This window comes from Oryctolagus cuniculus, chromosome 6 (genome assembly GCF_051225735.1).
Source record: "Oryctolagus cuniculus isolate XC-2025 breed Fujian yellow rabbit chromosome 6, ASM5122573v1, whole genome shotgun sequence".
Lineage (NCBI taxonomy): Eukaryota > Metazoa > Chordata > Mammalia > Lagomorpha > Leporidae > Oryctolagus > Oryctolagus cuniculus.
Genome location: NC_142872.1, coordinates 48,299,035 through 48,315,196, shown reverse-complemented (window position 1 = coordinate 48,315,196; position 16,162 = coordinate 48,299,035). Strand labels below are relative to the sequence as shown.

The 16,162-nt window shown below is 44.3% G+C and overlaps 1 protein-coding gene across 4 annotated transcripts in view; it reads right to left on the bottom strand.

Annotated features, from left to right (window-relative positions):
* The window catches only part of TTC1 (tetratricopeptide repeat domain 1), a 106,146-nt gene that overhangs the window by 19,822 nt on the left and 70,162 nt on the right, over positions 1 to 16,162 (bottom strand). For 3 of the 4 annotated variants that reach the window (XM_089335020.1, XM_002710348.6, XM_089335022.1), the window contains 2 exons: positions 13,113 to 13,149; positions 5,280 to 5,428 (listed from right to left, as the gene is read on the bottom strand). In XM_089335020.1, the coding sequence (XP_089191146.1) occupies positions 5,280 to 5,428; positions 13,113 to 13,149 (186 nt within the window). The remainder of the gene's footprint in view (positions 1 to 5,279; positions 5,429 to 13,112; positions 13,150 to 16,162) is intronic. The other variant, XM_089335023.1, reaches the window with a different exon arrangement.

Genomic DNA, 16,162 nt, shown 5'->3' with positions numbered 1-16,162 from the left:
AAAAACCCTTTATTTTCAAATTCAGAAACATTAAAATTCTAACATGAAGCTCTCCTCAACGGCACATGTACTATAAATCTATCTATCTATCTATCTATCTATCTATCTATCTATTTATTTATTTTTTGACAGGCAGAGTTAGACAGTGAGAGAGAGTGACAGAGAGAAAGGTCTTCCTTTTGTTGGTTCATCCCCCAAATGGCTGCTACGGCCGGCGCACTGTGCCGATCCGAGCCAGGAGCCAGGTGCTTCCTCCTGGTCTCCCATGTGGGTGCAGGGCTCAAAGACTTGGGCCATCCTCCACTGCCCTCCCGGGCCACAGCAGAGAGCTGGACCGGAAGAAGAGCAGCTGGGACAGAATCCGGTGCCCCAACCAGGACTAGAACCCGGAGTGCCGGCACTGTAGGCGGAGGATTAGCCTAGTGAGCTGCGGTGCTGGCCAGCACGTGTGCTATAAAACAAAAGACTAATGTGACCCGAAGATCAGGATAAGTACACATCTATGATCCCAGTAAATAAAGGAAAAGCCATGGATTTGTGAGTTACACAAAGAGGAGTTTTGTTTGTTTGATTCACTGCTATATTCTCAGTTCTTAACAGAGTGCCAAGACCAAAGGAGGACCACAATAAAGAATTCAAACACTCAGAAATGTCCAAGAGGACACACACCAATGTATCCAACAGTGCATTTCAGTGGTGGGATTACAGATGACATTTATAATTTTGAAATTTTTTTGTTTATGTTTCCTAACTTGAAGTCCTTGTTTGCACAATCTAATTTGTTACAAGGGTCAGATCAACCTTGGATATTCTTCAATGACTGAGCTCAGGATTTCTCAACTCTGGCAAGACTAACACTTTGGATGGGATAATTCTCTGTTGGAGGGGTTGTCCTGTGCACCACAGGATCCTTTGTTTCTGCCCACCAGATGTCAGTTTTGACAATCCAACTATCTGCAAACTTGGCCAAATGGAAGCAAAACCACCCCTGTTGAGAACCACTGATCAATAGTCTCTGATGGTCATTTTTAGTCTGTAATTGGCTCCAATTATTCTGGGATTGCACTAATAATTCAATTATAAAAATTCAAAGTAGGATGGGCATTTGGTATAGCAGCTAAAGTCACTGCTTGCGATACTCGCATTCCATATTGGGGTGCCTGATTCAAAATGTGGTTTCTCTGCTTCTGATCTAATTTCCCACTAATATGTACCCAGGAGGCAGCAGATGATGGCTCAGATACTTGGGTCCCTGTCCCATGTAGAAGACATGGGTTGAGTTCTGGGATCTTGGTTTCAGAATGGCCCAGTCCTGGCTGTTGCATACCTTTGGGGAGTGAACCAGCAAATGAAAACTCCCTGTCTCTGCCAATCAAATAAAAAACAAATTATTAGAAAATTTCAATAAACATATTTTCCACATGTAAGAAGTGGCACAAAGAGCTTTCTTTTATAAAAGGCTTAAAACTGGGGTTGGCATTATGGTGTAGTTTGTAAAGCAGCTGCTTGCGATGCTGACAACCCATGCGGGCAGTGGTACTTGTTCCACTGCTCCACGTTCAATTCAGCTGGCTGGGACTGGGGAAAGCAGAGGAAGACGGTCCAAGTATTTGGACCCCTGCACCCACATAGGAGATCTAGATAGGAGTTTCAGTCTCCTGGCTTTGGCCTTGTTCAGCCTTGGTTTTTGCAGTCATTTGAGGAGTGAACCAATGGATGGAAGATCTTTGTTTGTCTTCCATCCGCTGGTTCACTCCCCAGATGGCTGCAACAGCTGGAGCTGCAATGATCCGAAGCCAGGAGCCAGGAGCTTTTTCCTTGTCTCCCACGTGGGTGCAGGGACCCAAGGACTTGGACCATCTTCTACTGCTTTCCCAGGACATACCAAAGAGCTGGTTTGGAAGTGGAGCAGCTGGGACTAGAACCTGTGCAGGATGCTGGCACTTCAGGCCAAGGCTTTTTTTTTTTTTTAATTTATTTGACAGGTAGAGTTTACAGACAGTGAGAGTGAGGGAGACAGAGAGGTCTTCTCTCCGCTGGTTCACTCTCCAAATGGCTGCAACAGCCAGAGCTACGCTGATCGGAAGCCAGGAGCCAGGAGCTTCTTCTCGGTCTCCCATGCGGGTGCAGGGCCCAAGGACTTGGGCCATCCTCCACTGCTATCCCAGGCCACAGCAGAGAGCTGGACTGGAAGAGGAGCAACCGGGACTAGAACCTGGCGCCCATATGGGATGCTGGCACTGCAGGCGGAGGATTATCCTAGTGCACCACAGCACCGAGAGCTAGGGCTCTAACCTGCTGTGCCACAGTGCCGGCCCCAAATCTTCTCATTTTAATCGAGGTAGCAAGTGGCCACCTCAGTTAACCAAAGGAAGTTTGATTTAAATAAAACATGTCTGTACCCTTCCCTCATCTGTCTGCTAGTCTGAATCTCTGCTGTACAGTGGGGATTCATGATCCATTCTCAAAGCTCTCGCAAAGCTAGGCAGCTTGTTAAAGGCAGTGCTTCTCAAACTCACTTGAACTTCCATAATTTTTGGGCAATAACACATGCATATCCAGCTCTCTACCATTTAAAGTCAGTCTCTGCTGCCCAGTGAAAGAGAAATAACTAAAGAGCAGTGGCAGATAAAAGCATAAACCTGGAGCTATTTTTATTTATTTATTTGAAATGCATACACACGCATGCACACACACAGAGGAGAGAGAGAGAGGGAGAGGGAGAGGGAGAGGGAGAGGGAGAGGGAGAGGGAGAGGGAGAGGGAGAGGGAGAGGGAGACTCTCTCTCTCTCACACACACACAGAGGGAGATCTCCCATACACTGTTTACTACCCAAAAGCCTGCAACAACTGGGGCTGGCCAGGCTGAAGCTGGGAGCCAGAATATCCAGGTAAGACTCCCATGTGGAGAGCAAGAACTCAACTGCATGAACTGCCTCCCAACATGCACATTAGCAGGAAACTGCATTTGGGAATGGAGTCTGACTCAAACCTAGGCACTCGGATATGGGATGTGGACGTCCCACATGGTGGTTTTTTTTTTTTTTATTTTTATTTTTTGACAGGCAGAGTGGACAGTGAGAGAGAGAGACAGAGAGAAAGGTCTTCCTTTTTGCCTTTGGTTCACCCTCCAATGGCCGCTGCACTGCGCTGATCCGAAGGCAGGAGCCAGGTACTTATCCTGGTCTCCCATGGGGTGCAGGGCCCAAGGACTTGGGCCATCCTCCACTGCCCTCCCTGGCCACAGCAGAGAGCTGGCCTGGAAGAGGGGCAACTGGGACAGAATCCGGCGCCCCGACCGGGACTAGAACCTGGTGTGCCGGCGCCCTGTGCCAAGCCTAAGCCCTTGGAATTATTTTACAAAGGGGTAAGGGGGTGGAGGGTGGAATCAGTAACATTTAGCTAAGGTTTAGTAGCAGAAAGGTTGGTAGAGTTAGAGCAGGTGTTTGGTGCAGCAGTTAAGAGGTGGTTTAGGACACCTGCATTCCACAATGAGAGTGCCTGGGTTTGAACTGAGACTCTGCTTCTGACTCCAGCTCCCTGGTAACGTGCACTGTGCGAGGCAGCAGATAACGGCTCAAGCACTGGGGAACAAGCCACCAACTTGGGAGACCTGGATAGTATTTTTGACTCTTGGCTTTGGCCTGGCCCAGCCTCAGCTGCTACAGTCATTTGGGTATCTCTCTGCTGCAGATGGAGGATCTCTCTGTGTCTCTTTCAAATAAAAAGAAAGAAATAATTAAAAACAAAGATTGACAGTGCCAATAACCAGAATGGCAACCATTGTGAAAAAGGTACTGTTAGCTTAGGATATATTTAACTAGAAATGTGCTGAGCATATAACAAATAGAAACTTGGTAACTGAAAAGAATACCCTGAGTTTATCAACTCTAACACAAACAGTCACTTGGGGCTAACGGTACAACTAAAGAGGACAATATTTTCCTACTCCTACAGTGAAATAGCAATTCTTGTCAACCCTAGAGATGGGAAAGGTTTATACATTGTACTGTTAGAATGGAGATTAAATGGTGCATGGTCACAATGGGTTTGCAGCCACCATTTTAAAGATCTATCTAAATGTCTTATTTATTTATTTATCTGAAAAAGAGAGGAGGAGAGCCAGAGAGAAGAGGAGAGGCAGAGAGAGGAGAGGCAGAGAGAGAAAGAGAGAGAGAGAAAGAGAGAGAGAGGTGTTTCATCACTGGTTCACTCCCCAATAGGCCGCAACAGCCAGAGCTGTGCCGATCCGAAGCCAGGAGCCAGGAGCCAGGAGCCAGGAGCTTCTTCCCGGTCTCCCATGCGGGTGGCAGGGGCCCAAGGACTTAGGCCATCTTCCAATGCTTTCCCAGGCCATAGCAGAGAGCTGGATCAAAAGTGTAGCAGCCGGCACTGCAGGCAGCAGCTTTACCAATTACACCACAGTGTCAGCCCCTATTTACTATCTTTTAAAAAACACCTATATATTGTGGACTGTGGTGCAGTGCGTTAAGGCCTGGACCTGCAGCGTTGGCACCTCATATGGGTACTGGTTCAAGTCCCAGCTGCTCCACTTCCGATCCTGTTCCCTGCTAATGTGCCTGGGAAAGCAGCGGAGGATGGGCCAAGTTGTTCAGCCCCTCCAACCATGTGGGAGACCCAGAAGAAGTTCTTGGCTCCTGGCTTTGGATCAGCTCAGCTCTGGCAATTGTGGCCATTTGGGGAGTGAACCAGTGAATGGAAGATCTCTCTCTGTCTTTACTTCTCCCTGTAAAACTATCTTTCAAATAAATAAAATAAATCTTTAAAAAAAAGACCTATATATTTCAAAAGATATAATGATTTATTTAGTTAGTTGAAAGAGAGATTGAGGGAGGCTGGGGAGAGAAGGAGAGACAAAGAGACAGAAAGAGATCTTCTATTCAATGATTTGCTCCCCAAATGGCCAAAAGAGCAGAGCTGGGCCAAGCAGAAGTCAGGAGCTGGAAAGAACTCCCATCAGCGTCCAGATGGGTAGCAGAAACTCGAGTACTTGGGCCATCATCCACTGTCTCCCAAGGTACATTAACAGGAAGGTGGATCGGAAGCATGGAGTAAGCAGGACTTGAATCAGGCATTCTGATAAGGAATGCACGTGTCCCAAGTGCCATGTAACCTGCTGTTACCACAAACTCATATTTTGATAAGCTCCTCAAAGGCACAGCAATGAAATTTAGTTGAACTCCAAAGGATTATTTAAGATTCACTAAATAGCAACATTGAGAATAGAAGAAACATATTTTAAAAAATTTAGATTTTACCATGCAAGCTTCTCTTGCTTGATGTATTGATGGATCTTTCTCTAATACAGATTTATAGTCTTCTAGGGCTTCATCTAGCTTGTCCGTTTTTTCGTACAACTCTGCTCTCCTCAATATTGCCCTGATGTAGCTGGGGTTTAACTGAATTGCTGTAAAAAGAGAAGAAACCATTGTTACCACCATGAAAAAGGGTCTAAAAATCTTCGATTATATTCCTTCATCAACCATCCTCCAAGAATATGAAATGAAGAGTCATTTGTCAAAGTATACATCTAAGGTCAGTGAACTCTCTCTGAAAAGAGCACAACAGCCCAGAGCGTAGGCTTTGTGGGACGGACCATTTCTGTCCAACTACCCAGTTATGCCGCTCTAACATCAAACAGGCATAGACAGTATGTAAACAAACAAGGAAGGCTGTGTTCTAATGCAGTTACTCACGTATACTGAGATTTGAGTTTCATATAATTTTTACTCATTATGAGCTAAGAATGATGTTTATATTTTAAATGGAAATCAAATAAAAAATATTTCATGATGTGTAAAAGCAAGAGAAAACCTGGCCGGCGCTGCGGCTCACTAGGCTAATCCTCCCCCTTGCGGCGCCGGCACACCGGGTTCTAGTCCCGGTCGGGGCGCCGGATTCTGTCCCGGTTGCCCCTCTTCCAGGCCAGCTCTCTGCTGTGGCCAGGGAGGGCAGTGGAGGATGGCCCAAGTCCTTGGGCCCTGCACCCGCATGGGAGACCAGGAGAAGCACCTGGCTCCTGCCTTCGGATCAGCGCGATGCGCCGGCCGCAGCGCACCAGCCGTGGCGGCCATTGGAGGGTGAACCAACGGCAAAGGAAGACCTTTTCTCTCTGTCTCTCTCTCTCACTGTCCACTCTGCCTGTCAAAAAAAAAAAAAAAAAAAAAAAGAGAGAGAGAAAACCTGAGGCATAAATTCAAGAGTTGAGGGCAGCCGTCTGGTGACAAAGCCTATCATTCTCTTTTTTCTAGGTCTTACCTTTTGAGGTTACATTCTTACCTAAACCCTGACTGTTCCTTCAATTACTACTATTTCTTTTTTTAAAAAAATAATGATACCTTAGCAGATTTTTTTTTTAAAGATTTATTTATTTACTTGAAAGTCAGAGTTACACAGAGAGAGAACAGAGAGAGAAGGAGAGACAGAGAGAGAGAGAGGTCTTCCATACGCTGGCTCACTCCCCAACTGGCTGCAAAGGCTGGAGCCATGTCGATTCAAAACCAGGAGCTTCTTCTTCTTCTGGATCTCCCACGGGGGGGGCGGGGGGGGCAAGGACTTGGATAAGCTTCTACTGCTTTCCTAGACCATAGCAGAGAGCTGGATCAGAAGTGGAGCAGCCAAGACTCGAACCAGTGCCAATATGGGATGCCGGCACTGCAGGTGGCGGCTTTACCTGCTATGCCACAGCACCGGCAACAACTACTATTTCCTCTGCACTGTGAGGTCACTGGTACATGAGTTCCTTTCCTTTATCCAGCATCAACTGCCCCTAGTAGTTCTCTGTTGTGCTTTGGTGGCAGTATACTGCACTTCTCTTACTGCCCTCTAAGCTGTTTATTTTATATTAGAAAAGAACGTTCTGGCTCTACAACTTTTTTCTTTTTGCATGATATATTCTTAATTTTTTTCAACCACGTTTTCAGTAAACACGTATTTAGTATCTAATATATGCATCTAATGAATATGTCTCCGGGCTACAGAAGTAAACAAGACAGACAAGGTCCTTGTTCTTATGAAACTGTATGCTATTTCAGACAAGAGGAGACAAATACAGGTAATCTTTGAGGGAGGCCAGCCATTTGAAAGGCCAAGGAACAGTGCACCAGGAAGAGGCATGAACAAAGATAAAGGCTGTAAACCAAGAATAACCTTGGCATGTTAGAGATGAGAAGAGATTAGGCTGAAGATACAGGCAAGGACCAGACCACAGAGGGCCTTCAAGGCCAAGGAAAGGAGTCTGGACTTATTCCTAAGTCTGATGAGAATTCAATGTAAGAGGTTCAAATAAGCTTAAAACAGAATCTGATTTACATTTTTTTTTTTTTTTTTTTTTTTTTACTTTTTTGACAGGCAGAGTGGACAGTGAGAGAGAGACAGAGAGAGAAAGGTCTTCCTTTTGCCGTTGGTTCACCCTCCAATGGCCGCCGCTGCAGCCGGCGCACCGCGCTGATCCGATGGCAGGAGCCAGGATCCAGGTGCTTTTCCTGGTCTCCCATGGGGTGCAGGGCCCAAGCACCTGGGCCATCCTCCACTGCACTCCCTGGCCATAGCAGAGAGCTGGCCTGGAAGAGGGGCAACCGGGACAGAATCCGGCGCCCCGACCGGGACTAGAACCCGGTGTGCCGGCGCCGCAAGGTGGAGGATTAGCCTATTGAGCCACGGCGCCGGCCTATCTGATTTACATTTTTAAAGAACTGCTCTGGCTATAGCATGTCGGCAAAGAGTCAAAGCAGTGAGATCAGTTGGGAGGCTGTTGCCTTGGTCCAGATGACAGATGATGTTGGCTTGTACTAAGCTGGTGATAGTGGAGATAGAAAGAGGCAGCCAGGGGCTGGAAGGAAGGGAGGGAAGGAGGGAGGCAGTCAGTATATGCCTTTGAATGTGAGCCCATAGGACTTGCTAACTAATTAGCCATGTGAAAGCAAGGAAAGAGAACAATTAGGGATGGCGTCAAAGGTTTGAGTTTGAGTGAAGGGATGATAATGCCATTTATTAGAATGGAAAAAACTATGAGTTACGTGTGTATATGGGAGCTGGGCACCTTAAACCTCTTATACCTTCCAGATATCCAAGAAAAGATGACAATTTTCTAATGGGGTACAGGACTCCAGATTATAGAGAGGTCAGAGCTGAAGATATAACCTATAGCATATAGATGACATTTATTTGTATTTTTATTAATACAATCCTTTTGTTTCCCTTAGTTCCATTCTGTGAAAGTAATTTTTTGAGTAGAATAATTATTATGGGGCCGGCATTGTTGTGTAGCAGGTGGAGCCACCGCCTGCCATGCCAGCATCCAATTGGGCCCTGGTTCCTAGGTGTCCCACTTCCGATTTATCTCCCTGCTAATGCACCTGGGAAAGCAGCAAAAGATGACCCAAGTGCTTGGGTCCCTGATATCCACGTGGGAGACCTGGAAGAAGCTCCTGGCTTCAGCCTGGCTCACCCCAGCCACTGTGGCCATTTGGGGAATGAACCACTGGATGGAAGATCTCTGTCTCTCCCTTTCTCTCTGTAACTCTGCCTTTCAAATAAATAATTTTTTTAGAAAAAGAAATAAATATATGTATTTAAAATTATTTATTTATTTTCATTTTATTTGAGAATGAAAGGCAGAGACAAAGAAACAGAGAGATCTTCCATTCACTGGTTAACTCCCCAAATGTCCACAACAGCGGCAGCTGGGCCAGGCCAAAGCCATGTGCACAGAATTCAATCTGGGTCTCCCATGTGGGTTGCAGGGACCCTAGTATTTGAGTTATCAACAGCTGGCTCTCGGGACGAGTGTTAGAAGGAAGATGTAATTGGAAGCAGAGGCAGGACCTGAATTCGGGAACAAAGATACCAGGTATCGTGTCCCAAATGCCAACTTAACAGCTCTGCCAAATGCCTGCCCCAACATATTACCTGAGCCACTATTGCTGCCTCCCAGAGTCTGCATTAGCAGGAAGCTGGAGTCAGGAGCCAGAGCAAGGAATCGGACCCACACACTCCAATGTGGGACATGGATATTTTAACTGATAGGCTAAATACTTGCACCCTTAATTTTTTTAATTGAAAAATAAAAATTGTATATAATTGTGGCTTATGTTATGGTGCAGTGGGTTAGCCTACTGCCTGCAATGCTGGCATCCCATATGGGTGCTGGTTTGACCTCTGGCTTCTCCATTTTCCATCAAGTTCCCTGCTAATGTGCCTGGGAAGCAGCAGAGGGCAACCCAAGTACTTAGGCCTCTGCCAACCACATGAGAGATGCAGACAGAGTTCCAGGCTCCTGGCTACAATCTGGTCCAGCCCTGTCTGCTGTGGCCATTTGGGGAGTGAACCAATAGATTTCCCTCTCTCTCCCTCCCTCTCTCTTTGCCTTTCAAAAAAAAAAAAAAAAAAAAAAGAAAGAAAGAAAAAAAAAAGAAAGAAAGAAAGAAGAAAGAAAAATAGCTCCAGGTTTATGCTTTTATCTGTTACCACCTTTTGGTTATCTCTGTTTCATTGGGTTACAGAATTATTGCCCAGAAAATCACAGAAGTTCAAATGAGTTTGAGAAACACTGCCTTTAACAAGTTAAACAGATTTCTTTGCTGCCAGACTTTTCAGAGAGGGATGATTATTTGATCTAGTGATTAAACTTATGCTTGGGATGCCTGTATCCCATGTCATAGTGCCCTGGGTTTATGTCCTGGAATTGCTCCCTGCTAATGTGCACCCTGGGAGGCAGCAGGTGATGGCTCAAATAGTTGGTTCCTGTCACCAAAGTGGGAGACCTGGATGGAGTTCCTGGTTCCCAGCTTTAACTTAGCCCAGTCATGGCCTCTGCAGGCACTGGAAAAGTAAGAGAGCAGTGGGTGCCAGTAAGTCTATCTGTCTCTGTCTCTCAATAATTAAAATTTTATATATGTAATATATTAGGTGCCAATAAGTACTATGGACATGCGGGCTCTGCCTAGGGCCAGATCTGGAACCCAGGACTCCCTGGGGGGTATGAGCCACTGCTTGGCCAGTGTTTCTTCTGCAGAAGGCTGTCACTGCCTCCCTGTGCTCTCTGGGTGACCTCCAAACACCACTAATGAATAAAGTCATCAGAACTCAGCAGCTCAGTTTGGTGCCCGTGGCATCAGATATCCAAGATTCAAATTACAACTCACATGTGGCCAGTGACGTACATTTCAGTGTTTATACCACAGTGAGCTCATTTTTTTTTTTTTTATTTGACAGATAGTGAGAGAGAGAGACAGAGAGAAAGGTCTTCCTTCCGTTGGTTTACCAACTAAATGGCAGCTACAGCCAGTGCTGCGCTGATCCGAAGCCAGGAGCCAGGTGCTTCCTCCTGGTCTCCCATGCAGGTGCAGGGGCCCAAACACTTGGGCCATCCTCCACTGCCTTCCCAGGCCACAGCAGAGAGGAGCAACTGGGACTAGAACCCGGTGCCCATATGGGATGCCAGCACTGCAATGTGGAGGATTAACCAAGTGAGCCATGGAGCCAGCTCCATTGAGCTCATTTTTTAAAAAAAGATTTTATTTATTTATTTGAGAATCAGAGTTACAGAGAGAGGGAGAGACAGAGAGGTCTTCCATTTTCTGGTTCAGAGCCCAAATGGTAGCAATGGCCAGGGCTGGGCCAGGCCCAAGCCAGGAGGCAGGAGTCTCTTCCAGGTCTCCAATGGGGGTACTGAGGTTCAAGCATTTGGGCCATCTTCTGTTGTTTCCCAGGTGCATTAGCAGAGAACTAGATTCGAAGTGGAGCAGCTGGGACCTGAACAGGCACCCATGTGGAATGCCAGTGCTGTAGGGATCAGTTTTTACCTGCTCTGTCACAGCTCTGGCCCAGCAGTTTGTTTATAATTTAAATTCTTCAAATATACATATCTCACATAGAGGAAATAAACACTTCCTTTCAAACAAAACAGTACATTCAGAAATAATTCCAATCTAAAATGGTAACAGATTAAAAGCAGTTTGTAAGATTATAATGTATTACATTTCCTTCAGATAGTATAAAAAAATACCAAAAGTAAAAGCAAGCCAGGAGTGAGGGCATCAAATTAATTAATGTAAAGAAAAAAAAAAAAAAAAGAAGGAATTCATGCTTAGTCTGAGAGAGGTACTACATAATAGTTAAGTTTCTTTTCAACTCTATAGCTTTCTCAGAAACAATTATTTGAAGGAAAATGAAAAATACAAAAAACAAAAATTGTAATTATTTGTAAAAACAGGAGACTATTAAGATGCAAGGGGCTGGTGTTATGGAGTAGGGGGTAAAACCGTATCCCATATGGTTCAAGTCCCAGCTGCTCCACTTCCGATCCAGCTCTCTGCTATGGCCTGGGAAAGCAGTAGAAGATGGCCCAAGTTCCACGTAGGAGACCTGGAAGAACCTCTAGGCTTCTGGCTTTGGCCAGGCCTAGCCCTGGCTGTTGTGGCCATTTGGGGTGTGAACCAACAGATGAAGATCTCTCTCTCTTTGCCTCTGCCTCTTAAATAAATAAATAAATCTTAAAAAAAGATGCAAGAAAAATTAATTATATGTACTTTCCACATTCAGTTGGTTAGAAAAAGGGAAACAATGGTCTAGCTTCTCAGAAAATTTTTAGAAAAAAAAAAATAAGTGATCTATGTCTGTGAGTGTCTGTATAAAACTTGATGGGATGAAAAGAACATAATGGAACTCAAGTATCAGGTAGCAAAAGCCTGATTCACAGTGCAGAATCTCAAAGAGTAATTAAAATGATAGAAGAAGGTTTGGAAGAGTACTACATCTGAAGAGGCTCTCAATTCACTAACAGAAACTGTCCCTCACCACAGTTGCTCCACCCTCCCACTGCTGCATATCCAAATGCCCTAAAAGCAGTTAAGATCTTCAACATGAACTTCAAAGGAAAAGTAATCCATAAACTAAGGTAGGTAAATTATGTTCCATGAGTTCTGCTGTTAGGTTAACTTTGGATTTTTGGTAACATATTTACTAATACAGAACAAACAAAGTGAACTACTTATTCAAAAGCATGCTTACTCTGCTGTTGGTGTTGTGGTATGGTGGGTTAAGCCACTGCTTATGAAGGTGACATTGTGTAATCAGAGTGCTGGTTTCAGTCCTGGCTATTGTGCTTCAGATCCAGCACCCTAATGTGCCTGGGAAGACAGGAGAGGATGGCCCAAGTTCTTGGCCCCTGCCACCCTTGTAGGAGACCAGGATGGAGTTTCTGGCTTCTGTCTTCTGTCTAATCTAATGGCTGTTACGGCCATTTAGGGAGTGAATCAGTGGATGAAAGATCTCTTTCTCTATTTCTGTCACTCTGCCATTCTAATAAATAAATCTCTCTCTTTTTTTATGAAAGCATGCTTACTCTAAGATAACTACTACATCTTTATAAACGGTTCTTTAAAAAAAATTTTTTTTTTGACAGGCAGAGTGGACAGTGAGAGAGAGTGAGAGTGAGAGAGTGAGAGTGAGAGAGAGAGAAAGAGAGAGAGAAAGGTCTTCCTTTTTCCATTGGTTCACCCTGCAATGGCCTCTGCGGTCAGCGCACTGTGGCCAGCGCATCGTACTGATCTAAAGCCAGGAGCCAGGTGCTTCTCCTGGTCTCCCATGCAGGTGCAGGGCCCAAAGACCTGGGCCATCCTCCATTGCACTCCCGGGCCACAGCAGAGAGCTGGCCTGGAAGAGGGGCAACCGGGACAGAATCCGGCGCCCCAACCAGGACTAGAACCCGGTGTGCTGGCGCCGCAGGCAGAGGATTAGCCTATTGAGCTGCGGCACCAGCCTTTTAAAATTTTTAAATTTATTTCAAAGGCACTCACACTCACACACACACATCTTCCACCTGCTAGTTCATTCTCCATATGCTGGCAGCAGCAGCCAGGGCTGGGTCAGGTAGAAACCAGGAACTGGGAACTCAATCTAGTCTTGCCAGATAGGGACCCAGTTGGTAGAGTTATCACCTGCTGCCTCCCAGGACATCTGAAAATGCTTCTTCTTTAACAACGCCAGAGGAAGAGTACACAGGTTCAAGGACGTATCTATCAAAAAGACTATCTTTTTATCTAGCTGAGGTATGTTAACATGCAGTGAGAAATAAAAGAAAGTGGTACCTTTACTGCAGTCACTGATGGCCATGTCTTTCTTGTCCTAAAAAGAAATACAACATTAATGTCACTGTTTTTATTTTAATGGCCCAAAGGCCAGTGACATGGTCTGATTATTAGTAACTGATTATGGAAGTACAGAAAGCTTTTCAGGAAATCACATGAAAAAACATGTATTACTTTCAACATAAAATTCAAAATTAATGTGGAAAAGGCTGTTTTGAAAACTTCCTCGTAATATTACCAAGTAGCTTTTTTCGTAAAGAGCCCAATATTGAAAAAACTGTGACAATAAACTATAATAACTAAAGTGACATCTTTCAAAAAGATTACAAATTAGTCACCTATAGACACGATATAGCTTGTCATACTGTCTCAGTCATAAACCTTAATTTAGCCCACAAGGAAACAAAAATGCTATACAATCTGCCAAATAAAATAAGTCACTAACTTGTAAATCTAGAAGCATGAGAGTGGACAACAATGAACATCAGAAAAATGATTCTGGTCCCAGCTCTTGACACCACACTGCTGTCTACTATTGGCCCTGCTACTTTCCTTCCTTAAGAACCAATTTCTTACCTAAAAACTGAGCATGTTGGATGGAATGATATGAATGGTATATGTCTTAAAGCTCTATTTTCTTCAAATGAGATGATTTTTCGCAAAATTACAGAAATAAGATAGTTCAAATAAACGTTCAATAGTCTCATAAAGTCCACTATAACAAAGGCTAAATATTTTGCAGAAATTAGGGTACTTCAAATAGTTCATGGAAAATGCATAATATGAAAAAATCACATAGATCAAACTTTTTGAAGTAGTCCTATATTTTAAAGCTAAACTGTGTTTAAAATTAAACTGTTATTGTCAATTACATATATTCAACAGGAATATATATGATGAAAAAAATTAAACCATATTTCAAAACTTGCAATCGGGGCCGGCACTGTGGCACAGTGGGTTAATGCCCTGGCTTGAAGCCCCGGCATCCCATATGGGCGCTTGTTTGAAACCTGGCTGCTCCACTTCTAACCCAGCTCTCTGCTATGGCCTGGGATGTCAGTACAAGATGGTCCAAGTCCTTGGGGCCCTGCACCTGCATGGGAGACCTGGAAGAAGCTCTTGGCTCCTGGCTTTGGATTGGCGCAGCTCCAGCCATTGCAGCCAACTGGGGAGTGAACCATCTCTCTCTGTCTCTCCTCTCTCTGTGTAACTCTGATGTTCAAATAAATAAATAAATCTTAAAAACAAAAAAAAAACTTGCAGTCAAAGACAGTTTTAGGATAGGGATTGACTGCTAATGAATGTGGGGTATGCTTTTAGGGTAGTGGAAAAGTTCTAGAACTACACAGTGGTGGGATGGTTGCATAACATCATGAAGGTATTTAATGCCACCGAAATGCATACTTTAAGAGTGATTTAAAAGGCCAATTTTATGCGAAAAAAGGGTGCCACAGTCATCTGGGATACCCCAAATATACTTTATCTTATCAAATGGCCCATTGTGTCCATCATAAAATGGTATAAGGGGGTCAGTACTGTGGTACAGTAGGTTAAGCTGCTGCCTGCCATGCTGGCATCCCATGTAAGTGCTGGTTCAAGTCCCAGCTGCTCCACTTTTGATGCAGATCCCAGCTTATACACATGGGAAAGCAGTGGAAAATGGCTCAAGTCCTTGAGTCTCTGCACCCATGTGGGAGAGCTGGATAAAGTTCCTGGCTTCAGTCTGGCCCGGAGCAGGGAGCTGTGCCATTTAGGGAATGAACCAGTGGATGGAAGGTGTGTGTGTGTGTGTCTCTCTCTCCTGCTCTTTTTTAACTTTGCCTTTCAAATAAATGAATAAAGTAAAAAAAAAAAAAAAAAGTTCTAAGAAGTTCTGTAGTAAGTAATCTCTGTAACTTCAACTCAGTATTTTTTTCAACTTACTAATTTCCATAAATGGAAGACACAATTTCATGAAGTTTCTGAAATAGGAATAAGTCTTCAAAATTTATGTGTATAACTGTTGTGGTAGTATTCTTTGTGACCCTAGAAACTATACCACAACCTAAAGATAGTTTCTAGGGTCATTAAAGCTTATTACCAATCGGCTGTTCAAATCAAGTAATTATGGTGCTTTGTTAAAGAAAACTTTCTTTATGATTCACAGTCTACTAACACCTCAGGGGACTCAGAAGCTATCTGCTGCTGAAAGGGAACGTCCCCAAATTAGAATGTATAAAACAAAAAAATCAGAACTTATTTACCATTTTTATCTTAATTTCTATTTTTCTAAAAGATCTATTTTATTTAGGGCCTAGTGCTGTGGCGTGGTGGGTGAAGCCGCCACCTGCAGTGCCAGCATCCCATATGGGTGCCGGTTCGAGTCCCAGCTGCTCCACTGCCGATCCAGCTCCATACTATGGCCTAGGGAAGCAGCAGAGGATGGCCCAAGTCCTTTGGCCCCTGCACCTGAATAGGAAACCCAAGGAAAGCTCCTGACTCTTGGCTTTGGATCCGCCCAGCTCCGGCTGTTGCAGCAATCTGAGGAGTGAGATCAGCAGATGAAAGATCTCTCTTGTTCTCTGTGCCTCTGCCTCTCTGTAACTCTGCCTTTCAAATAAAATAAATCTATTTTATTCATTTGAAAGGCAGAGTTACAGGGGTTGGGAGGAAGAGAAGAGAGAGAGATTAATCAATCTTCCATCTGCTGGTTCATTCCCACATGGGTGCAGGGGCCCAAGCTGTCCTCCACTACATTCTCAGGCGCATTAGCAGGGAGCTGCATCTGAAGTGGAACAACCAGGACTCAAATTGGAGCCCATATGGGATGCCAGTGTTGCAGGGGACAGTTTACCAAACTACAGCACAAGCCTGGCCCCCTTAATTTCTATTTATAGATAGATACTTATGTCTCTATTAAAAACATGTACAGAATACATAAGGAAAAGACAAATGTTCATAATACTCTTACGGGACAAATCCTCACGTTTAAAACAATGCACATGATATATGAAGACATTAATTTTAAAACTATTTTTTTAAAGCTATTAATTTTAAAGCTATTCTTTAGG